Source organism: Oculina patagonica, chromosome 9, assembly GCF_052425735.1.
Source record: "Oculina patagonica isolate OP01 chromosome 9, crgOcupat, whole genome shotgun sequence".
Lineage (NCBI taxonomy): Eukaryota > Metazoa > Cnidaria > Anthozoa > Scleractinia > Oculinidae > Oculina > Oculina patagonica.
In genome coordinates, this window is record NC_135766.1 from 17,168,408 (window position 1) to 17,194,417 (window position 26,010).

The 26,010-nt window shown below is 39.0% G+C and overlaps 3 protein-coding genes and 1 pseudogene across 3 annotated transcripts in view; 2 read left to right on the forward strand and 2 right to left on the reverse strand.

Moving 5' to 3' along the window:
* The window catches only part of LOC144664987 (uncharacterized), an 11,266-nt gene extending 5,525 nt beyond the window's left edge, over positions 1-5,741 (reverse strand). The window contains exons 1-4 of the mRNA XM_078526178.1: positions 5,580-5,741; positions 2,884-2,970; positions 1,532-1,641; positions 321-415 (exon numbers count right to left, since the gene is read on the reverse strand). Coding sequence (XP_078382304.1) covers positions 321-415; positions 1,532-1,641; positions 2,884-2,970; positions 5,580-5,652 — 365 coding nt within the window. The 5' untranslated portion in view covers positions 5,653-5,741. The remainder of the gene's footprint in view (positions 1-320; positions 416-1,531; positions 1,642-2,883; positions 2,971-5,579) is intronic.
* A 1,451-nt stretch (positions 5,742-7,192) lies between these two features.
* Positions 7,193-9,404, forward strand: LOC144666050 (uncharacterized). The gene is made up of 2 exons (XM_078527405.1): positions 7,193-7,436; positions 8,768-9,404. Exons 1-2 carry the CDS (start codon positions 7,272-7,274, stop codon positions 9,188-9,190), a joined length of 588 nt encoding a protein of 195 aa, XP_078383531.1. The 5' UTR covers positions 7,193-7,271; the 3' UTR covers positions 9,191-9,404.
* A 639-nt stretch (positions 9,405-10,043) lies between these two features.
* On the forward strand, positions 10,044-20,163 carry LOC144666054 (uncharacterized; annotated as a pseudogene).
* Positions 20,164-22,253: 2,090 nt separating this feature from the next.
* LOC144666315 (uncharacterized) lies at positions 22,254-24,745 on the reverse strand. The gene is made up of 3 exons (XM_078527712.1): positions 24,524-24,745; positions 23,262-23,954; positions 22,254-22,828 (listed from the first exon to the last, which is right to left on the reverse strand). The coding sequence occupies exons 1-3, from the start codon at positions 24,528-24,530 to the stop codon at positions 22,638-22,640; spliced, it is 891 nt and encodes a 296-aa protein (XP_078383838.1). The 5' UTR covers positions 24,531-24,745; the 3' UTR covers positions 22,254-22,637.
* Positions 24,746-26,010: the final 1,265 nt, after the last annotated feature.

Below are 26,010 nucleotides of genomic sequence, written 5' to 3' on the forward strand. Positions count from 1 at the left end.
ACAGAAAGATCAACATGTCTAACGAGAAAAAATCTTACCACTACAATTTTGCAAAACAGTCTAATAAGAGTTTTATATCTGATTTTAGACCTTAAAAAGCAAAGAATGAGAAGGACACATGCTAATGGTTTCCATGGCAGCGGATAAAAAATAACTGAATGGCACATGTTACCAATTAAAACTACGGTATTAAACAAATATCTTGCATTATTTGTATTCATCTAAGTGAAGTTGGATTACAATGGAAACGTCTTTTGCACTAGTCTAGTTTTTCTCCTTAAGCTAGTTAGCGTAACATATTATTTTTATTTCTGTCTTACTTTATTTGAGATATTGTTTGTTCGCCATCTGTAGCTTTGGAATGTTGACCTCCAAATGTGTCTCTTGGTCCAGAGGATAAAGCTTCAAATCGATTCTACAAAGTGAAGATGACTTCAGGTTTAAGTCAGTTGCAATGTAATAAATTGGGGGGGCCAGCTCAGGTGGCTTGTCAATGCCGCACATTATACATGAAGTTAACTCTTGTTAGTACTGTCAGTAGCATTTTACTGAGGAGAAAAGGACTGGATGCTGGCACATTACAGACCCTAACAATTTTCCAGTATTGGAACTGTGTCATGGCTTTTAGCCAAATTTAGATATTTGAAAATTATGGCCACCGGAGTAAAAGATTACATTAAATACCCACTTAAAACAGTGAAGGAACATTTCAACACAGCTACAAAAGAATGAATGGATGGACAAAAATTGGAAAAAATTAATTAAAAATGGATTGCGATATGCGTTTTTGAAAAACTGTAAGCCTGAACAGTTTTCACAGTTAAATCATACCACTTAAAATTAGCTTTAATCCAAAATTCTCTTGTACTGTTCCTATGTTATTAATGTAGATTTAATGTAAGTCAGTGCTGGAAATAAGTTTTCTTACTTAAAAGGACATGTGTCCTTCCAAACTTCTATTATGAACGGACATAAAATTATAAGAAAATTGGTTGGACATTAATTCGCATTTCAAATCAAACATGTTACAAATTTTCCAAGATGTACTTCACGTAAGTTCTCAGACATCATGTCCGAACATATTTCAAATTGGCCAGACATTTTGGCATATTTGATTGAACAATGTCCGATGACCGACAGTAATTTCCAGCACTGTAAGTGAATTAAAATTAATTACCAAAATCAAAGTTAGAATTGCATACATGTTGGTACCAAATTTTGAATATTGCACTTAGAGGAATGCAGAATGCACAATAATGCATTCAAGTGATTTCACATATTTAATGGCATAAGAGCAAGGGGACGACCAAAAGAGACCTGGCGAAGGACAGTTGAAAAAGAGATGCGGGCAAGCGGAGTCAGCAAGGTAAAGAACAGGCAGCAGTGGCGGACTCTGGTAACAGCCTTATGTGCCCAAGGGCATGAAGAGGATTGAGTGAGTGAGTGGCCAATTCCTTTGAGAGGAGTGCTTGACTAGCATGACTGTAAATGGCCATGAAACTTTACTATCAGCATGAGTGTTTTCAAATACCTGATTGTTGTGATAGGACCTGCTCCACTGCCCACCCCTATTGGAACTACTCTGTCTGAACCCTCCTTCAAATGATGACTGCTGCTGCTGCTGTCCAAAACTACCTTTGCCTTATATTAAAATAAAATAAAATAATAAATAGGAATTTTTCAGTGGCATAAAGTTCTACAGCATGGCTTTTTGCCCTCTGTTTCCAGATAGGGACCAGAGAGCATGGGGGGAGGGGGAGGCTGAGGGGGGCTTAGCCCCCCCTCAATATTTCTGAAAAAAAATAACAGAGCAGAGTCTCTAAAGCCCCCCCCACTTCTGAAAGTCACTAGCCTGCCCCCCCCAATTTGTAAAATGCTCCCTCAAAAGCTTCTAAAGGCATAAGCCAAGTTTTTTTAGTTAAGATAATGACAAGTATTTTCACTTTCCTCCCCTCTCTCCATCTTAATGTTGAGCTCCCAGACAAAATGCATATTAAACAATCCTCACAAATTAAACAAAAGCTTCAACTCTGAAGATTCCTCGCATAACATAATACACAAAGATAATGCCAGAATTTTAAATCACGATAAACAAAGTTTTTCTACCACAATAATTAGTATCTGTTGTTGTGTCCTGTTTGAATAAGCTTTACAATTATTACTTTTAATATTGTCTATGGTTACACATGTTGGTTAAAATTGAAAAAAAAAACTGGAACTCTTTAAGACAGTTTAACCTGGTGAACAGAAGCACACTCAGTCTAATTAACCTGGGTTAATAAAGATGACTTACACTGAAACAATGAGGTCTTGAATGGAAAATTCAAATCAGTTCTTTCAAGTATCACTAAATAGTTATAAATTCCTTACCCAAAGGAATTAGCTTTTTATGTTTTCTAATTATATTATCATTGGGCAGAGATTAGCTGTGTAGCTCAGGTCGATACAAGCACTAAAAATTCTTCTTAATATTATTCAACCACCGACCGGCTAGCTCAGTTGGTAGAGCGCCAGACTGCTGTGCGGGAGGTCTCGGGTTCGACTCCCAGACCGGACCAACACTCAGGGTCTTAAAATAACTGAGGAGAACGTGCTGCCTTTGCAATATGACATCCGCAAATGGTTAGATGTTCTAGTCTTCTCGGATAAGGACGATAAACCGTAGGTCCCGTCTCCTGTATCTTCAGTGTTATATGGTCAGCAGGGGACGTTAAAGAACCCACACCCTTATCACAAAGAGTAGGGCATGGAGTTCCTGGTGTCATGGTCTGGCCTTGTTTCACGCGTTGGTGCTTCATATAGTGTTAACCTCATTGCGCCTTTCCCCCTTGGGCAGAATTGTCCAAGAAAAATTACTATGAACTATGAACTATTATTAATTACCTCCACCTCTAGGATGCTCATTCCAACATTTGTCACCAAAACGACAATGTCCATTCAAAAAATGTGGACAGACTGTTGTCTTTTTACCTTCAAGAGAAAAATGCTATAATTACCTTCATATAGACAAGCAGTGATAGAAATCAGCATCAAAAAATTGGTACCAGAAAAAAAAAACCAGTCCGTTGCAGTGAAACTATACCACAATTTTTGCAAGTAATAATATTACTTGAGGATAAAAATAAGGGAAAATAAGCCACGATGTTTCGAACTCATCTTGAGTTCATTATCAAGTAGATAATTGAGTAAAATAACAGTCGAGTTAAGTTTAAATGCAAATAGAGGTGATAGAGTATATTAGAATATTTTAAAAGCAGTGTTTCGCGGTCAATGCGTTGTTTATTCTTTTAAATGTGATCAGTGTGATGCTGATTATGTGGGTTACACCACACGACATCTACATCAGCGCATAGATGAACACAAAACCTCTGTAATTGGCAAGCACTGAAAAGAAATCCACGGTGTCGAGAGTCCTGACATAAGAAATATGTTTTCCATCTTAAAGAAATGCCAAGGGAAACTGGATTGTTTAGTGAACGAAATGCTTATAATTTGCGAGAGAAAACCAGCACTAAACACGCAGGCGGACTCGATACGTGCGAAAGTATTTACCTAATTAAATACCGCACGCACTAACACTGTGAACGCTATTGACCGCGAAACACTGCTTTTAAAATATTCTAATATACTCTATCACCTCTATAATTATTTTAACCCTCGGACGTACAAGCAAACTCACACCCCCACCATCGTACAAGGGGGGGGGGGCGGGTGGATGGAACCCCTCCCCGGAGTTTTCGTTATATTAAGGCGTAGCGAGATTATTTTACACTGATAAGAAAGCCCTTAGCTTACTCTACAAGATGACATAATTTTAATTGGCTGTGACGTCATATGACGTCACGTGACGTCATTTGAGCCGCCATCTTGGATCCGCCATCTTGGATTTCAACATTTTCTTAGAAAGTTACAAAATAACGGAAATTGATGCAAAATCAAGCCAGAATGCTTATGGAATGTAAAAATAAGCAAATCTTGCACTTCTGTTTCAAAAAACTGGAAAAAATAAAGAAAAATGTTAAAAATGACGATTTTTGGCAAGACCTGCCTGTATTTATGACGTTGCCATGGCAACGTCAAATATCGTGGACACATGGTTGACATATCAAAATTACCGTAAAGGATGAATGAACAGCTACTGAAAGTTTCAGCATTGTAGATTAAATCCTCTTTTCAAAATTTGGAAAAAACCTTATGGGGGGGTGGCATCCACCCCCCCTTGTACGTCCGAGGGTTAAACTTAACTCGACCATTATTTTACTCATACCTACTTGATAATGAACTCAAGATGAGTTCGAAACGTCGTGGCTTATTTTCGCTTATTTTTATCCTCAATTGTATATCGAAATGTTCTCTCAGAATAATATTACTGATCCGGATTTGACAAAAAATTAATAGCGGTGGATCGATGGATTGGGTCAAAACATACATGTATGTAGCACCAAGCAATGGATTGTATACCCCTTTGCATCCCTGCTGTTAAGGGTGGTCCATTTGGGCTGTTTTGTCCACATCCAGCTTTATGCATTTTGTGTACACACCACGCCAAAAAGACGCCAAGGTTTTTAAGTCTACACCAAGGTCTTCTGAACGCCAGTTAAAATATGCTGACGACAATTGTTCGACAGTAAGCCACAAAAATTGAAATCCATGCTGGAGATCTTCGTAACCTACACAGAATGCACCCTGAGTACTTAAGTTAATTATCACACAGCAGATAATGCCAATGGTCTTTCTGTACATGCTGGATGTAAATATTTAAGTATTTTTCTTTTACTTTTAATTGTAGCTCATTGTATTTTGGAGCAGGTATTCTTTATTGTTATATAGTCACTAGTCACTAGCCCAGGGGGAGGGGGGTACTCCGGCTTGTAAATGACGGGGATGATCGAATGGAGGCAAAACTCAGGACCCCAAAAAATCCCTAAGTCTTCCGACATTACCCAAAAAAATCCCTGGACCACCAAAAATAACCCCCAAAAAAATCCCTTGTCAAATTACCCCTAAATTGCCAGAAGGGGCAATAATATAACACAAAGAAAATCATAAAAAATTGAACGCACGTGTTTGTTTATTTATCATACCATAAATACGCATAGGCCACGCCAAGGCACTTAAGTTCGTTTTTAATACCCAAAAAAATCCCCTATTTAAATCAAGTCACCCAAAAAAATACTTGCCAAATTTTCCAACCCAAAAAAATCCCGGAATCGAAAATTTCAAACCCCAAAAAATCCTTCGATCATCCCCGTCATTTACAAGCCAGAGTACCCCTCCTGGGGTCACTAGTCTGCCCCCCTCCACCCAATTTGTAAAATGCTCCCTCGTGACATCTGTGCCCAAACAGTCTTGTACAACAACAGCCAAGGCTCTCTGGTAAAATGAAGCCCAGCCACATGTAATTTGCGATTCAAAAAGGAAACAAAAAGTACACCTCCCGCCTCTTACGTTTCTAACAATCACAGGAGAGTAAGACGCAAACCAGTGAAACTGAACTGAAGCTAGTGAGCTTGCATTGGTCACATATAAAGTTTCATGCTGCCGGCTAAATAACGATTTATACACTTGAATAAACTAACCTGAAGGATGTTCATAACGGCACTTGTCTCCAAACCGACAATCGCCTTTCAAGAAATATTGACAGACAACCATAATTAACAGGAAATGTTGCTGCTTGCAGTTCTAAACAGGACGAGCGTGAACGGCCGCCATTTTGTATCACCGCTGACCAGAAGTAAATGCAGAAATGCCACAGAGATCCACAAAGCATCCACAGAGATCCCAGGGGTGAGGAGGGAGAGGGGGTATGTGCCGCGCCGCCCGGGTAGAAACAGTTCAATTTTTCAACTAGGCCTAGACACAAATACGGTATCCCGAAAAATGCTCTAAAAATCTATCCGGAAATTCCCACTTTTTTTCTAAAAATCCTAAAATATCCCCAAAATTTGCTAAAAATCCCTAAATATACCAGAATGTTCTGTCTTTTTCGAGTGACTCTCTTTTTTAAATTGCAATTACAAAAAAGAACATTAATATACAGAGTGAAGTTACATACATTTTGAGAACTAGGAAAAAAATAATAAAGAAATAAATAAAATAAAGTTAATTAATAAATATGATAATTACATTTCACTATTACAATTCTCAAGTTATTACACACGCACAAAGATAACCGTAACCGAGTGGCACTTGGCTCCTTCGCTGGCTCCGCCATGTTTGAAACTTACTTCCCCTGGAAATCTTGGGGTGTATCAAATCATGGGCAAATAAAGTTGCAAGCTCATAAAAAAAGGATTTACTTTATGGGTGCTGTCTGGGTCTACTGGTCTTTCTTGGGAAGAGTTCGATGTTTGCATTTGATTTTATAACAAGCCATGTTCGACCTTAACAGGAAAAAGTTAATTACAAATTTATCTTTGTGACTTAAAAGAAAACGTAACAGTTGCTTCCGTTCAAGTAATATATCAAACACGAGAGGCAGTGTTTCATCGGGATATCCAAACACCGAAAAGATAGTTGAAAATACGACGCGCAGCGGAGTATTTTTGACGAAATTCGAGGTGTTTGGATAGCCGATGAAACACTGTCTCGAGTGTTTGATATATCTTCTCAATCGAAACAAAAAGTACGGAGTAAACGGAGAAATAAAATCGTATAAATCTATGCTAATTAAGATCGGGTTTCCAAACCACCGTCCCGGTTATAGTTTTCTTTGTTTTAACTTGATGAATTATTAATGAGTTTGAGAAATATTGATTCAAGAGGGTCGAACTGGGTTGGTGGGGGGGAAGGGGTGGGTTCATTTTAAAGTTTTCAAGATACTTAAAACCAACGGATTCATGGGTAACTAGTAAAGACAATTATTTTTTCCGACATGAAATTTAAAACTGCCACTTAGCCTCGCTTTGAAGGGGCGCTAAGCTTCCGGCTTCGCTTTCATGCGACTTCCGGTTTTCTTCCCCTGAAAGGGTGTGTAAACTCCAGTCTATGAAGCTTTCTACATTTTGATCAAAATGAGGCAAACACAACAGTTTGATAAAGCGAAAACTTCACCAACATGTCCTCTATTTCTCTGAAAACACTCCAATATTGCTGAGTCTAGCGGAGGATAAAAACTATGCAACCTATTTTGAGACCTCGTGCGCTTCGTTAATAGAGCGCTTCAAGGGTTATTTAGCCTCACTTTCATGCGACTTCCGGCTTTTTCCCTAAAGTCCAATCTCACTTGAGTATCGACATCTTGCCAAGGAAGACGTCTCTTTTGTGAAGAAATGGCATTTAGTAAGGACAAGGATTGGAAGAAGTATGGTATTTCCGCAGCGGCCAAAGTAAGACACGCGTCAGATGGAAGCTCATTTGATATCTACTCAGATTCTGAGCCATCTTTTACCGTCACCACGATTCACATCTCCTGCCAATCTGACACATATCGCAATCTCGAGCCCAGAGTGACCCCCGGCTCCGCGATCCGTCAGCGGTTGGTCAGCGGTAGGGTCGCCGGGACTCACTCTGGGAAACTGAATAATAATTCAGTGTCTTACTGGTCCTCACAGAACAATAGAAATCAACACGGAAGTCTGAAAATCTTCCCCGGAAGTAAACCAAACCGGAAACCCTGGAAAAACATTTTTTGTTTTCCATGGTCAAATGTTCAGATGTATCACCTTAATTTTGTAAAACACCTAAGAACTCGTGATATGGCGCTACATAAATGAAGTATTTTCTTATTCTACCATTTTTGAACTCAAAAGATGCCATGAATAAAAAAGGATTTCCTATAAAAGTCAATTCTGAACGGAGTTTTCAAAACAACAATGACGGCGTCGCCAAGGACAAGGTCGATTGAAAACTCAATTAATAGTTGACTTACAAATATCGCTAGAACTACTGTTTTTATTCAAATCTCCGTTACGGTTGAAAAACTGAATATTGTAGACAGTGCTCGATTCAAAATAATAACTAATGACGCAGAATTTGAACATTACGCGTTGTTGTTTTGCTGAAAAAAAAGGGAATTGTACAATTGTGTGCACGTGAATTGCGTGAATTGTGTGCACGAGCTGAGTCGCCGAAATGCTAATTATACCTTTTGAATAGCGTTGACCGGTGTGGCCTTAAACGTCTCTATTAATATTACCGCCATTCGACGAGGAAAAAATTATTTGCTCGAAAACATGCAATCTATATCATAAAAAGATGCGCTGTTAGCGAGAAGCCTCTGAAATATACGAAAGTTGCCAAACAAAAATTTTTATCAACATAACAATAGCTTGTCCGTGCGTTGTGCATTATGTAAATTTCTTCGCCGTCGTCTGCAAAACAACAACTGACACACGCACGCAGTCTTCACAGGCGAAATCCAGGAAGGCAAACAAGATCTTTGATTTAAAACCAATATAGCAGTATGCTCAAGAAAGAGACTAACGGAAATTAAAACACCAGACGCTCTTTTGTTAACTCTCTCTTTTGTTAACTGCAGAACGTTTTTGTTACTTTTGTTGCTTCGATATTCGATAAACACCAGTTCTGTCGATACTGTGTTAGAAATAGTTCAACTTTCTCGATTTACTTCCGTTCTGGGAAATTTACTTCCGCTTAGACCTGAGAGCATGCGCAATAAAAACCGGAAGACCAAGGTTCGACCTGAAATCGACCTGAAATTGATCTGATCAATTCCAGTTTCCCAGAGTCCATCCCGTACCGCTGACCGACAGAGACGGACTCTGGACTCGAGATTGACACATATCGTGGAAGCGGCCCTAAGTACGGCCAGCCCTGGTACGGCGGAATCATAATTTACGCGCGCAATGGTCAAACAGATTGGCGTACTGCAAACGGCACTCACTGCAAGAGTGGATATCTTGTGATCATGCGAACGGATACCAGCGAATTTGAAGAGCTGCGAAAGAAATGGAACGAGCCGGGCATAGTCCATGGCACCATCTACAGAAAAGCATTTGGCGAATCCTGCAATGATGTAACGGTGGTTGGAGAAGGTTTTGGAATAATGGATGGAAAGTTCACAATTCAATCAGGCGCTTTCAATCCTGCTCATGGCGACAATTATCACGATTCAAGTTCCCTCATGCATGAAGATTCAGCTCGATATGTGGAGAAATTGGTCGACATCTGGAAGCTTGCAGGACCAAGCTTTCCCGAGAGGCAAAATTACAGTGTGAAGGAACTGTGAGACTAAATTAATGAAAGAAGGACTTAAAATAAGATGTTTCTTTTGTTTTTATTTATTCATTTTCTTGTTTCATGTAATAATGGCTATAAATCTGTACGATTTGAATAAGTTTTAATCAGTGATTCAGTTCGTTGTTGTAATTTATAAAATTCGCAGAGGCATTTGAATGTTCAAAGCGGCTCATAAATGCTTTAATAAATGGGGTCTTGCTTCATGTTCGTTGTTATTTCACGACTCAGTTCCTTCAATTCCCAGAAATTCGTTGTTTACATGACATACCGTAGAATTCCGGTTATAAGCCCCCCCGCTTATAAGCCCTCCCGGTTATAGGCCCATCATCCTGGAAACCAAAAAATACATCCGGTTATAAGCCCCCCCGGATATAAGCCCCCTCTACCAGATAACAGTACTAAATAGGGCTAAATGTTGCTTTATTATGTGTTTTTAACTTAAAAACGTATTTCCATCAACACTCCCGTGGCTCGTTTTGAAACGTTTTTTTCATTCCGCTTATAAGCCCTCCCGGATATAAGCCCCTCCGCTTATAAGCCCACTCAAAACCCCTTACGAAGTTGTATAAGCCCAGGGCTTATAACCGGAATTTTACGGTATTGAGCAATACTTCCGTTTTTGCCACAACTCGCACAAGCTGCGATGTGGGTCGATTGCCTTTTCTCGGAAAGAGGTCGATGTTTGTATTGGTTTCAACAAGCCAGATTCGATATGATTTCAGAAGGAGTGGGTTAAGACTTTGCGAAATTCTTTTGTGAAAAATGTAGCTAGAAATTTCTGTTGTTGCTTCGGAGAGAGGATTATAGAATTTCGTGACATTTCACCAAAAGCGTTCGTTTCTGTGTGCACGTGTTAGTCACGCGTCACGCGATTTTCGGTTTTCTCTCAGAAAGAGAAAGATTTTCTACAAAAAGGCGTCTTGACTGTGCACATGTTGTCTAGAGACTTTAAAAACGAGAAATCACCAGAAGTTATGTCAATTGAAATGCAAAACAAAATAGAAATTTCTTAAAACATGACAGTTTTCTCAGAAATATCTTTTAAATTGCATGTTATGCAAATATGGTCTAAATTGGTCAGGAGGACTTTGACGCACCAATCTAAATGAAAAATATCAAATATGATAATAATGTTTGTTTCGTCTTTGGTAAAATCATTTTCTAGGAAACTAAGGATGGACTTGAAAATTTATGTTAGATTCATGAAATAGATGCCCTTCTTTTTTCCATACTTTTTTTTCAGTACGATTCGAGTGTTTTTAATGAGTGATTAAATTTTGGGGGGTGTAAATTAAATTCGCAAAAGTATTTAAATGGAACGCGTCATCAATGTTTTAATCAATGTTTTCCTTTATGTTTGTTATTATTTCATGACTCAGTTCAGTCAATTCTCAGAAATTTGTTGTTTACTGTATTGCATGATATGAATAAAACTTCCGTTTTTTTCCGCAGGGTCGATTGATCTTTCTCGAAAAGAGTTCGATCTTTGTATTGGTTTCAACAAGTCAGGTTCGACGTTAACTGTTGCTGCTTCGAAGTGAGGTTTATAGAATATTCTACAAATAAAATAAAATAAAAATCAAAAATTAACTTCGTGATATTTTGTGAGAAGCGTGCGTTATTGCGTACAAGTATTAGCCTCGCGTCACGCGATTTTCACTTTCAGTTTTCAATCATCGATTGCATGTTTCGTTAATGTTAAAAGAATAAAATGGCCAATTGACCTTCCTTCTCAGTTTTGCGTGGATTGGAGAGTAATATCTCTGAAAAGTGCTGTTTGTCGTCTTATATAACAAAAGACCAAGCAAGCAGTACATCCCAGTACATAGATGAGTTTTGCTTTTCACAGTTCTCAAACGTTCGTATACACACGAGGGACAAATCCCTTGAAATATCACATGAAGGGACTTAACCCGGGTATTTGACCCAAGTAAGCAGAGAGCTTTGATTTGCTTTGCGCTGATTGCCTCATTTGGTCTCAGGGACCTTTCCCACAATCAACACAAGTCAGCGGGAAATTTCCCGTAGAAATCGAAAAGCCCATCCGAAAATCCCCTTTTGTCGACTGTCCCAATAAAAAATGCAAAGGGAAGTGAGAGGTTTTAGTTAATTCCGAGCGATTTGAAAGCAGTTTAGCGGTAAAGCAAAGCAATACGACTACAAGGCTGTATATTAAAGAGTTCACTTTCAACTGATTTTGCACAGTTCATTCTCTACATCACGTGATAACAACAAATACACAGGGAAACCAACTTATCATAACATAGTTAAAAGTATGGGGGCTCATATCAGTGTTGAAGACGATAAAAAAGGATTTGTTGTCCAGCCAGCTAATGGATGTGGTCCATCGTTTCCCGTCAGGACGATTCACATCTCGTGCAAATCTGATACATATCTTGGAAGCGACCACAAGTACGGTGGAATCATTCTTTACTCGCGCAATGGCTAAACTGATTGGTATACAGCCAACGGCACTCATTGCAAGAGTGGATATGTTGTAACAAGACGCCTAAAGCTTAATGCTTAAAACCGGGCAGTTAATGTTTAACTACCTGATTAGACAAGTACAGCAAAAACTTTTAAAATACCATTTAATTTATATTGAGTAACACGCAAGTCTGTGGATTGCTTGTCCATGCTTGGACAAATTCCTGCTTAGGCTTTCAAATTTTTATTTTTCTTCCGAATACTGAATAACCTAGGTGTTGAAAACGTTTTGTGTGCAATCTTGAATAAATGAACTCATACCAGTTAAATGGCAGTACAAATGATCTCCGACCAAAACAAAGAAACAATTTGAAAGATTTCGTTAAAAACTAAGACGCGTTTTTAAACATTTTTAAAAATGTACCACACCAAAAAAATGGGAATAAGAACAAGATAAGAAAGCTTTTCAGCTTTCAAACATGCAAGCTCTTCACGTCAATTTTGGGAAGCAGTCACGCAAACGCAAGTTCTTGATTGCGTGATTCATTGCAGGTCATTTCTCCATCGGTTCCGACTGAAACTCAAAACCCTTGAATGAGAAACAAAAAATATATATTTTATATTCCTCGCTAAAAAGAGTGGAGTAACCAGAAAATTACAGTATTGGCTCCTGCTCGAATAAAGCGAGTCACATAAATAATAAAAAAAAAACGAATAAAACGAGTCAAATATCAAGAATAACAGAAAAATTTCTAAACAAAATTACAAAAGAAAATAAAAAGACTAAAAAAGGGCATGCATTAGACCACACGTATTAGATAACAGATGCTTCTAAAAATCTCAACTAAATGTGAAAAAAAGATTCAAGATGAGGCGAAGAAACATTTGAGTTGCATGAAAATTTTGAATCCTTAAAAGCCGTGAAAATAGCATGCCGTGATAAAATTTAATTAATTATACCCGCCAAAGGGCAAGTTTTCATTTTTGCCGTCTATTCAGTTTCACAGGACTAACGATTTAACGATTTACATTCCATTCTAGTTTGTAGAAATTATTGTATTATTACTTTGCATTTCCGTTTTGTTTTCTGAGTTCTTGAAAAGTGTGCAAGTAAAGTTTTTACATCATGAACAAAATAAGGTTCTTTTGTTGTGTAAACATTCAATTCGTCTGTGACACACGGACTTTGTCGGCCCAACTGTACACGGATGGAAATAGTCAAAATGGACACAATTCTTGCTAGATGAAAAGCATCTTCAAAGTAGAGTCTGGAGCCGTTTTTAAATGCAGGAGCTTGCTTCAAAAACATTGCGTGACTGATGTAAAAAAACTTCGACCTCAGCGACCTGTCGAAACAATCACCGGTTTCGGACTCCAGAACTCGCTTGAGTCGAACGCTTGAATAAAAACACAAAAATATATCTTTCACGTTTAACAGAAATAGTGGTATTAGATAAAATTTTAATTGCTTCTGCTGAGTAAATATCAAAAGTGCGGGATCTGAATCCCGGCCAAGAAAGCGGCCGAGTGAACTACTACGACAAATGACGCAAATATGTAAACATCACATGGTGCGTCAATCTATAAATAGATGCCGTGTTCGTTTCAAAAGCCTAAAAAGGCAACTAATACAAACGTGAAAAAATAAAAAAGAAGCATGAAAAAAGTTTTAGATGAATTTTTATTCAAGATGGGGTCAAGAAACATTTTAAAAGGCAAAAAGATTTAGAAAATTTCAAAAACGTGAAATTTTGCATGCCGTGGTAGAATTTAATTACATGTATTAAATTACCCGCGCCAAGATTTCATTTTCATTTTGCAGACCATTTGTTTTACTTGCTGGCTTTACGGATCCCTTCACAAATACCATCATAGTTCGTAGAAATACTATACATTACAATTTTGTTTACTGAAGTCTTGGGAAGTGTTTTACATCAAGAACCAAAATAAGATTATTTTGCTGTGCAAACATTCAATCGTCTCTGATACGCGACTTTGCCAGCTCAACTGTGCACGGATGAAAATGGACATAATTCTTCCTATTAAATGAAAAGCATCTTCAAAGTATTCCGGCTCAAAAATGCTCTGGCTACCAGCCGTTTTTTAAAAGAGCAGTTATGCGTAAAGCTTGCTGCAAAAACATTGCGTGACTGACGTAGCGGTTTGGAGCTGTCAAAACAATCACCGGTTTCGCAATCCAAACGCTTGAATAACACAAACATATATATATTTCACGCTAAACAGAAATCAGGGTTTTAGATAAAATTTAAAATAGAAGAGTGATTTAATAGCCGGGTTTAATAGCTCCTGCCGAATAAATATCAAAAGTGCGTTATTTGAATCCTGGCCAAGGAAGCGGCCGAGCGGGTCTGGAACGATTTACCGACAAGACTACTACTACGACTACTACGACGAAAAAATTCCGGGCGATTTATGAACCGGGCTCGGCCCAGTCTCTGCCCGGTTAATAACGCGAACGGACACTAGCGAATTTGAAGAGCTGCAAAGGAGATGGTGCGATGAGCCGGGTCGTGTACATGGTATCATTTACAGAAAAGCATTTGGTGAATCCTGCAAATATAACAACGTTGTAGGAGAAGGGTTTGGGATAGTTGACGGTAGATTTAAGTGTAATACTCCATAATTTTCGAGCTTTTTTAAAAGTTCGCGGACACCGTACCTCACCGATTTCGCTGAAATTTGGCATGCAGTCTTGTTTTAGGGTCCTAACTACCAAATGGATATTAAAAAGTTTCAATTCTTTTTATTTTGGAAAATATCGAGAAGGCCGATTTGAAGCGTCCGTGACGGCCCGCCAACATGGCGGATCAAAGGTGTTCTTGTTACTTCGACACTGAACCTGCCGTCACAGTTTCTCGATCATACTTGGTATAGTTATAAAGAACTATCTTTCTTCTTTCTATATATCAAAATAGATTCGGCAAATGTTGAGTTTGGATGATCAACGGCCAAGAAGTTCGAAGGTATGTTAACGATGTTTTGAACAGTCTCAAATTTACTACAAAATGAAAGGCTAATAACTCCACTGTTATCTCGATTTAGAACTAGCCATTTACCATGAACAAAGCTTGTTCATTGGTGAATTGATTCCATTAATAAAAAAATTGGGGAAATGTAACCGTTAAGAATAAAAAATTATGGAACCTCTAGTAAATTGGCCATTTCAGCGCCATTTCAGCGGTTTAGCTCATTTAACAGCAAATAATCGGGAGAAACATGAAAGGGTTATAGTCGTTTATAATAAGCAGTTTTCAGGTATTCTTTGCTTATCTTAAACAAATACATAATCTTTTCCAAAGATATGGCGATTTTTGAGCGTACGATCGTTTCTCCAAATTTTTATGTCGGCAACTTTATTTTATTTGTTGTCGAGATTATACGCTGTTGTTATTCAATATTCGTTTCACAAGAACTTCTGTTGCTCGCATTTCCCAAATCACTGTTTAAGAAATTGCCCATTCCGTAACAGGGTCATTCTTACTTTTTCTTTAAAAATTACTAGGAAAGCAAGAATGTCATAGAACGGTTTTATACTAGTGAAAATACCTGTCAGACATTACTTAAACTGTTTGTGTTATCTGGCTGTTTTCACAAATATGCAAATTAAGGAATTCTTTAAGTGCCTATCTTTAACTATTTCACGCTTAAAGATTCCTCTAAATCTTTTCGCCTACCTTTTGGCCAAACGAAGTTTTGTGTCTCCAGGCAGAATGCTCGTTATCAGCAATGAAAGTCGAAGAGATACAGAAGCTCGAGTAAAATTCTAACTGCTGTGAAATGAACATCGTTTGAGCTTGACGTGTATTTATAGATTGCGCTCGAGCTCCGTTAATTAAGTTTATTCATTTGGCGATCAGATAAAAATCAATGAATGATCAGAGTTATTTCTAAGTCCATTTCTAAGCACGAGAAACACGGAAGTTTGTTTCAGAAGCATTTATGCATAGAAATACCGGTTTATTTTTGAGCGGTAAATCTGCATTTATAATAGCTGGGAGTTTGGGGTGTTTTTTGGTGTTGTTTTTTTTTTGAGGGGGCTCGGGGGGGGGGAGGGGAGGGGGTGTGGAAGTGGTGCCTTCGTATCCTCTTTTGTTCTTTTACACAGTGGCCTGAATTTGGAACAGTTCGGGGAATGGATTATCAATTACTCTTCGTTATGCCATGTCACCCCTTAATGTGGGAGCGCCGCGCCTCAATTCACGATAAAAAATTTATGGCCGCCCGGTCCATTTATGTAGTTCTCCGCCAGGTCTCTCAATAGGCAGGTTACGAGCCTAGTGGCCCATCAGGCCGGAGCTCATACCGGTTTCCGCAACGTGAAGCGACAACGAGTATTTTTACTCCACCCGGATGGGATGCTATTCCATCGCAGGGTTACCTCCCTTCCCGAAAAGCTAAAGATTGACTGGTAATCATTTTTACACCTGGGTTAGGAAAGGGATCGACTCTGGGAGTTGAGAGGCTTTCCAAAGAACTTAACGCATTGCCCCCCAAAAGCTCTATCCAGGACTGTTTGGTCCAGAGTCCAGCGCAGTGACCATTATTAGGCCATCACGCTCCCCAACCGTGTAAGAAAGTGCAAAAATCTGCTTGGGGTAAGCCCTGGGGTTGTACAGTTTGGTACGAAATGTGGGCTTTTAAATGTGTTAATTAAGTTTATTCATTTGGCGATCAGATAAAAATCAATGAATGATCAGAGTTATTAAAGTCCATTTCTAAGCACGAGGGACACGGAAGTTTGTTTCAGAAGCATTTATGCATAGAAATACCGGTTTATTATTGACTGACGCGGTTAAAAAATACTCGGCTTCTAGCGGTAAATCTGCATTTATAATAGCTGGGAGTTTGGGTTTTGTTTTGGTGTTGTTGTAGGAAGGCGGGGGAGGGGGGCGGAAGTGGTGCCTCCGAATCCTCTTTAGATCTCTGACACAGTGGTCTGAATGTTGAACAAAAGAGCTCATCTGTTAATAAGCATAATGCGAGCTGATTTTGAAATGAACATGACTTTACGTTTGTGTCATCAGTAATTATCGTGTGCGAAGAAGGCGTGGCTTACTCGCGGCAAGAACAACATAATAACAGTGAAGCTAACACATTTTCCTCATTGATTTGAAATGAATTTCGAATCAATTCCTTTTAGGGCAAGTTAAAAGATACAAATGTTTTTCGTCCAGATTTTTACAAAAAAAAAGCAGGTGAGAACTTGGCTGTTTTTGTTATCTCGGACTTTTTTTTTTATTAAAGTCGAACCTCTCCATAAGGACACCTTTCGTGATGCGTCATGACTTACATCACGTATGTCCTTATCGCCGACCTAGGTGTAGAAAGGGACTACCGTAATTACTCGAATAAGCGCCGCGGTGCTTATTAAATTTTTTACGCCTCCAGTGCGGCGCTTATTCGAGGGCGGCGCTTATTTGAGGGCGGCGCTTATTAAAAAGTTTGACGCCACAAATAATCTAATCCTTTACATTTATTAAAATAGGGTCCCCTGATTGCCAAAAGTCGTCTCTTGCTGAAGATTGTACTGAAGAATGTTCAATAGAAAAACTGAGCGGTAAAACAAGCACTTTGAACTGCAGAACGTCGCTTTTGATGGAAAGAAATATCCAAGTTTGTTTAAGAGTTGCTTTGTAGTTCTGTTTCTAGTTAAACAGATTTCCTTGAATAAGCGCCGCATCGGGACTGCGGCGCCGGGGGCGGCGCTTATTAACTTTTTTGTCCGAAATGCGGCGCTTATTCGAGGGCGGCGCTTATTCGGGGGCGGCGCTTATTCGAGTAAATACGGTATGATATTACAGAGGCTTTCCGAAGAACTCAACGCAATATCCCCACAATTCAAAGCCCGAACCGGGATTTAAAAATCTCAAAAAAGTGTTAATATGAATTGTAAATCCACTCATAGCGGTCTGGCCTTACCAAAACCTGGAGAGAGAAAAAGACAGTGGGCAGATAAATTCGAGAGTACGCTGTTGAGCAGATTCTGTGAAATTCCCCTTTTTATCCTTTTCTCTCATAAGCCCTCCCAATTCAAGGCCCATATATTTCTTCCAAGTCAACTGTCAAAGTTTAAGGCCACTTTTTTCCTACCAGGTTACCGTCTTGAGAGTTTTAAATTTTATTAAATCTTGGTGACACTGTCCCTTTAATTCATTAATGTAATTCAAATCAGTTTATGAAAACGTTTTTCAGAAAACAAGAAGTTTTTTAATTTCGCTTTAAGCCACCGCACCCCAACCACGGATATAAGACCTACCACATTTAAAAGCCCACATTTCGTACCAAACTGTACAACCCCAGGGCTTACCCCAAGCAGATTTTTGCACTTTCTTACACGGTTGGGGAGCGTGATGGCCTAATAATGGTCACTGCGCTGGACTCTGGACCAAACAGTCCTGGATAGAGCTTTTGGGGGGCAATGCGTTAAGTTCTTTGGAAAGCCTCTCAACTCCCAGAGTCGATCCCTTTCCTAACCCAGGTGTAAAAATGATTACCAGTCAATCTTTAGCTTTTCGGGAAGGGAGGTAACCCTGCGATGGAATAGCATCCCATCCGGGTGGAGTAAAAATACTCGTTGTCGCTTCACGTTGCGGAAACCGGTATGAGCTCCGGCCTGATGGGCCACTAGGCTCGTAACCTGCCTATTGAGAGACCTGGCGGAGAACTACATAAATGGACCGGGCGGCCATAAATTTTTTATCGTGAATTGAGGCGCGGCGCTCCCACATTAAGGGGTGACATGGCATAACGAAGAGTAATTGATAATCCATTCCCCGAACTGTTCCAAATTCAGGCCACTGTGTAAAAGAACAAAAGAGGATACGAAGGCACCACTTCCACACCCCCTCCCCTCCCCCCCCCGAGCCCCCTCAAAAAAAAAAACAACACCAAAAAACACCCCAAACTCCCAGCTATTATAAATGCAGATTTACCGCTCAAAAATAAACCGGTATTTCTATGCATAAATGCTTCTGAAACAAACTTCCGTGTTTCTCGTGCTTAGAAATGGACTTAGAAATAACTCTGATCATTCATTGATTTTTATCTGATCGCCAAATGAATAAACTTAATTAACGGAGCTCGAGCGCAATCTATAAATACACGTCAAGCTCAAACGATGTTCATTTCACAGCAGTTAGAATTTTACTCGAGCTTCTGTATCTCTTCGACTTTCATTGCTGATAACGAGCATTCTGCCTGGAGACACAAAACTTCGTTTGGCCAAAAGGTAGGCGAAAAGATTTAGAGGAATCTTTAAGCGTGAAATAGTTAAAGATAGGCACTTAAAGAATTCCTTAATTTGCATATTTGTGAAAACAGCCAGATAACACAAACAGTTTAAGTAATGTCTGACAGGTATTTTCACTAGTATAAAACCGTTCTATGACATTCTTGCTTTCCTAGTAATTTTTAAAGAAAAAGTAAGAATGACCCTGTTACGGAATGGGCAATTTCTTAAACAGTGATTTGGGAAATGCGAGCAACAGAAGTTCTTGTGAAACGAATATTGAATAACAACAGCGTATAATCTCGACAACAAATAAAATAAAGTTGCCGACATAAAAATTTGGAGAAACGATCGTACGCTCAAAAATCGCCATATCTTTGGAAAAGATTATGTATTTGTTTAAGATAAGCAAAGAATACCTGAAAACTGCTTATTATAAACGACTATAACCCTTTCATGTTTCTCCCGATTATTTGCTGTTAAATGAGCTAAACCGCTGAAATGGCGCTGAAATGGCCAATTTACTAGAGGTTCCATAATTTTTTATTCTTAACGGTTACATTTCCCCAATTTTTTTATTAATGGAATCAATTCACCAATGAACAAGCTTTGTTCATGGTAAATGGCTAGTTCTAAATCGAGATAACAGTGGAGTTATTAGCCTTTCATTTTGTAGTAAATTTGAGACTGTTCAAAACATCGTTAACATACCTTCGAACTTCTTGGCCGTTGATCATCCAAACTCAACATTTGCCGAATCTATTTTGATATATAGAAAGAAGAAAGATAGTTCTTTATAACTATACCAAGTATGATCGAGAAACTGTGACGGCAGGTTCAGTGTCGAAGTAACAAGAACACCTTCGATCCGCCATGTTGGCGAGCCGTCACGGACGCTTCAAATCGGCCTTCTCGATATTTCCCAAAATAAAAAGAATTGAAACTTTTTAATATGCATTTGGTAGTTAGGACCCTAAAACAAGACTGCATGCCAAATTTCAGCGAAATCGGTGAGGTACGGTGTCCGACCAAAGTTCGAATCTTATAGACTATGACAATTAAGATGTTTTCAGGTGCGTTGAATCCTGCCCATCGGGCTACGACTTGTACCATGATGCGAGCCCTTTCATGAATTCAGATTCAGCGAAATGTGTAAGGGCTATGGTCTTTCACTGGCAGATTAACTGACACTTTCCTGAGAGGCAGAATTACAGTGTGGACGAGTTGATAGCATTTGGCGAGAAGCTTGAACAATGTACGATATTGTGATGTTTGTCTTATTTCTGTTTTTCTAGGAAACTAATAACAAGGAACAGATGTGTCGTTGTGAGAATGGTTAGTGGGCAGAAGCCTTACGTTTAAATTATTCTATTGTCTACCCAGGTCTTAGCAATTAATTGTGGTCTTAGATAAATTGTAACTAGTAATTGTATGTATTTTGGAATATGTCAGCCAGCTTGTACATGTTAAATAAATGAGTAATCTTGCTTCGATTCCCAGAAAATTGTTATTGATATGGCACTTCCGCTTACTACAACTTCAGGCTGTCAGTGTAGGTCAGAAGCTATTTCCCTGCTCCGTAAAAACTAAAATTTTAATGTAAGATGTTTCGACTTACCTCAGCACAAGAACAATAGCTGACAGCTATTGCTCTGGTGCTGAGGTAAGACGAAGATCTTAAAAATAAAAAATAAAAAACTAATTAAGATTTTAGATTTTACGGAGTGTATTACCGCAAATAGTAAAATGTGACTAGGATATTGGTTAGATTTTGGGGTGAATTTCTGAATATTCGAATTCTAGTGAGTGGACGATAGAATCTACGAAAACACGAAAAGCGGTCTTGAACTCTCAAAACATAAATAAAGGAACCTGTTTCAGAGACGAAGCTCTTAAAGTGTTTATGCATACCTTAAGGGACTTGTCCCCTGCATAAAGTAATTTGCAATCGATCCTGTTCTAGTAGGGGTCTAGTCATGACACCCCTCTGAAACAGACCCAGTGGAATCTGAAATAAGTCACTGGGTTGGCCAATTTCCCACTGGGTCGGCTTATTTGGGCTCCTTTCTAAAGTAGGTTTATTCGACATGAGTCACAACGCACAGTCACTAGGGAAACACAAAAATAGGCGGGTAAAATCAAAATATTCGCTGGGTACCGGGGAGACTAAATTTTCACTGGGTAGGAGAAAATAATCCACTGGGTCGGGTTCCACTGGGTCTGTTACATAGGAGTTTGTCATGGGCTGTCTAATTGTATACTGCAGTGAAACTCATGGGAGCTCTCCCTTGCTTAGATTTTTGTGTAGCTATGGAAATCAAAAGTAAACATCTAAACAACTAAAAATAAAGCTGCGATCGGTCAGGTCTTGAAAGGAGACCACAAGCTACATGTATTCGATATACAAGACCAGTTTATCGTTCTTAAGAAATGCCTCACAAAGCTGCGATGTTTGATTTACGAGATACTTTACATCAGGAACATAAAAGCAAAACTGACTTAAGACTCCGTCCGTGCGTAAAGCGGTCTTCACACGACAAACTACTGAAACTAAAGTTGGCAAACTCATGTTGGCAAACTCAGGTTGGTGTGTGTGAACGACACAACAACAGTTGGCAAACAAGTTGGCAAACTGTTGGTGAGAATAGAGACAAGTTCTATTTTGTCACCAACAGTTGGCCAACTTGTTTTCCCTTGTTGCGTCGTTCACACACACCAACTTGAGTTTGCCAACACGAGTTGGCCAGTAGTTTGTCGTGTGAAGGCCGCTCAACTCTTCACATTAAAATTGAATATTTTAATAGATATTTCCTTACTAATCTCCCTTTATATCATCAATTTTGTCATGTAATTTAACTTGATAATGATGACATAGAGTCTTTAATTTGAAACGTCGTTCAATTTTTCTATCACTGATTTTTATTCTTAAATGTTCCTCAAAACACTTTGTTATTCGACATTTATTATTATAGTTTCAATTAAAACAAACAATCGATCAGCAACTCCTGTTCAAACCACACTCTGCCATTTTGTGTATAACACAACATTTCTGGGTTTAGTAAACTGGTCTTTTCATTTTTTGATTCAATTTTTTTTTTGCATTGCCCAATGTCACCCTAATTATACTGTCAGCGTTTATCAATGTATAAAGGTAAACAGTCTGATACATCCACCAAGCAATTTCACTTGCACTGACTTTCCATGGTTTGCACATACTTTCCGATTTCTTCGGAATAAATATAAGGAAATTTTGCCCCACTGCTATTGGATGCTATTATTGGAATGACCTTCCATTATCTGTACGTAACATGCCAACAAGAGAACTATTTTTGTCTTGAATGGTTAGAGGTCTTAGAGACACATGAAAACAGTATCATTTATTTGAATGAATCTCCCTACGGGATTTTTTATTTATTTAATGAGACAATTTTTGCGCACAGTAGCCTGTGCTTTTACAACATCTCAGCTACAGATCTAGACTGGAGTAATTGTTATTTCCACGTGAAACTGTTGGAAATAAATCGCAAAACACAAGACCATGTCCATGTAATAAGCTAGGCTTAAAAACTTGAACACATTAACCATTTACATTATTAAGCGTAAAAAAGACAATAAGAATCATATACTAGGCCTACAAAAAGTTGAACACATTAACATCGACGTTAGAAAACCAAGCCTTCCTTGAAAGTAGAACACTAGCTAATATTCCACTTCAGTGAAACGTTCTTCCGAATCAAAGGAGCTAATGCTCAGTTTGGGCCTATTCTATTATATTTGTAAAAATCTTCATAAAAGAAACAAACTTGTAATCGATACCATACGGATTGTTAGCAGCCTTTCTTGGATCGGATATCAAATTTCCTTTCCCATCAAGATTTGTAGCAGAGGTCCCTCCAGGCTTATGAGACCAGAGTCCATTGTCATCTAAGCGATACCAATGGTAGTCTACACCTAAAGACAAGGACATGAAGGCGAAAAAAATTACAACGAAAACTCAATGACCAGGGAACTTAACATGTCGAAATTTCTGGAGCTGATCAAGGATTTGAAGATGTGGACACAGAAGGATTGACTTAGATTTTGCGCGTTGAAGTCTTATGCGTGCGAGGTTGTTCTTTATTTTTATATTAATTATGATCCAATGTAACATATTAATATATACTGCAGTAATATTAGTTTTATATTAGTACACACGACCCCACAAGCATGGTGCTTAAAATCTGATCGTGTTTAAATAAAGGATGTGATGATGATGATGATGATGATGATGATGATGATGATGAGGTTATCCTGCCCTAAGAAATTACAAGACTCCTGGAAAGATGAGGTCGGGCATTTTTATATAAAAAAAAATATTGGGAAAAACGATTGATTATTTCCTAACCTTCGGCAACAGCGAGTGAAACTAGGCAGTTGGGCTGTTGCGGTGCTTCGGGGACAGGATCAGTTGGAGCCACATTCATCTTCTGTAAACCGTCACTTTCGGCGCTGAGAAGCACGTCTTCTGGAGTCAAAGACCCGATAGGATGGCCACTGGCTTCACCAGGCTGTGCAAAGCTGTTGGTGATTTTGTCGTTTCCATAGTTGTAGCAGTTGTTATTGTAACGGATTAATTCCTCGTTGTTCCACCTTGCCAGGTTAAGTTTAGGTGCATAATGTTGTATTTTCCCAACAGCTTCATCTCTTTTGCTGGGAGTCTGCGAAATATCACCGCTTGAAGCAGGTTGGCTCCCGCTAGGCACATTTGCCGAGACAGCTCCTGAGTGGATCGCCTGCACAATCTTCTGGCGCAAGACATCTGAGATCAACCCTCCTGGCATGGTGTCGAGCAGAAGTTCTTGCAGCGCCACCGTCTCTCGGTCCACAATCAATTCTGCTTGCTCATCTCCTGGGTGATGCACTAGGAAGCCTTTGTACCCAAGAGTGGAAGGCATGTGTTCGTGGCGGTAGGTGGTGCCACTGGCTCTGGCATTGTGCAGATGATCTTTGATTCCCTTATAGCTATTATGACGAGAATGAATCGTCCAAACAGGATCACGTCGACCGCTATATATCGCTAAAGTCACTTTGAGTTCTCCTAAATTGGTAGAAAAATGAAAATTATTTCGCCTCTTGTAATTGCCAGGGCTTCGTTTAGTTTAGTTTGTTTTATTTGTCGCACAAATTTACATTTGCGAGAAAAAAATTGATTTCAAGAAAAAAGAAAAGAAACAAAAAAACCATGCGAGAGGAGGCAGAAACAGGGCAAAGCCCCAATTGGCATCGACCCCCTGAGACAAGTATCAAAAAGATGTAAAAATATTTCACACTATAAGAAGATACAAAGAAATTGCATGTACATTCTAACGACGTTCAAATACTTTCTCAGAAATACGTACTAGAAGATAAAGGGCCAAGAAAAATAAGTTAGAATTTTAGGGAAAAGTCTGCAAATTAGATTCAGACAGCCTTTTATACATGCTCTCAAGTTTGTTTCTCCTTTGCTAACAACAGTATATTAACACTGACTCAACACTCATGATACATGCAACAAGCCGAATGCTCAAGGCAGGCCTAGCACAGAGAATGTGCAATGGACCTTCACCGTAATTCAGAGCATTTGAAACAAAAACACTTAACAACACTGTGCGCATTTGAATTACTCACCGTCCATGTTCAGCGTATTGCAGCTTGCCGGTACAACGTTGAATGCTGTCGACTCGCAAAAGTCGTCTTTGCTGGATCACCGTTTGTCCCACGAACCTCAATCAGTGAACTGACTAAGTGACTGGTGATCAAAGGCTCTTTCAGTATATATCTTCATATGTCATTCATTTCCGTTTCTTTACTACGCCCTCAGCAGATTCTTGATCGTCCGCCCTGGTATTGTTATTAATCCTGTTTGTTTGGCCAATGTTCCCGGAAATTCCGCAAGTTGCAACAAATACAGTCGAACCCCTATTAAGCGGCCACACATTAAGCGGCCACCCTCTATTAAGCGGCCAGCTGCGAAAGTCCAGAAAGTATTTGCAGTATAATACTGTAAATAAAAACCTTTGTTTAGCAGCCACCTATATAAAGCGGCCGCGGCTACCGGCCATCCCACCGATGATTCGACTATTGTTTCTACCTTTGGCCTTGTTTTCAACAACCAGATCAAAGTCCGAATTTTAAAGTGACGACTGATAAAATCATTCAAACACACGCTTATAATCGTCTTGATGTGATTCCGTTGCTGACCTTTTAATTTCCTGGCAGTAAAGTGATGTTTCTAACACGTACGCCTTAGTTTCTTACGAACCCGTATTAAGCCATCACTTACCTTTTACTCAAGGATGGCCGCTTAAAAGGGGTTCGACTGTATCTCAAAACATTGTCATGATCAGAAATTTTAATTCCTTCAAGATTTAAACGATGGACGAACAAGAGATGAGAATGCGTGCTTTTAGCTCGCGTGGCTTTATATTTAAGGTTGAACAAAGTCAAGGAGGTAATTTGAGTGGCAACGCAAGTAGCTAGCCGTGGAATTACGTAGTACGTACCCAAGTTATTAGTTTCGTCACGTGACGTTATAAGGAAATAGGACAAATCTAAACGGACGCACAGCTAAGGAACAACAATCATAATGGTTCTTCTTCGATGATTTCAATAATTCTGTCAAAAAGGAAGTATACCTCTTTTCGTAAAATAATGTTGGGATTGCCATGAGAAAAAAAATCAATGTATGTACATGTTGCGTGCTCTTAACGCGCAATCCCTTTTGTCTGGCTTATGTCTATACACATACTTTGAAATCTGCATCCTCGGCCAATCAGATGTCATTTTCCTTTTTTCCAAGAAGACCTGGATATTGGCATCAAACGTGTAAACAAGATAGATAGTTAGAAAAACAGGAACATTCCTGTTTATCCTTTGGTTAAGCTTAGTGCTCCAGGAGGTAACATTTCCTTCACCCATGGCCACCCCCAAAAAACTCGCAAGCTTTTTTATGATGCATCCTGTAAAATGGACGCATTGATGTTTACAACTTACGGAGCGATTTTACAATACCGGGCCACTTATTTACATATCTCTGAACGCTTTAAGAACGTAGCATAGTAGAAACAAAAGGAACCATTCAAATTCAATGGGATGCAAATTAGTGGCCCGGTATT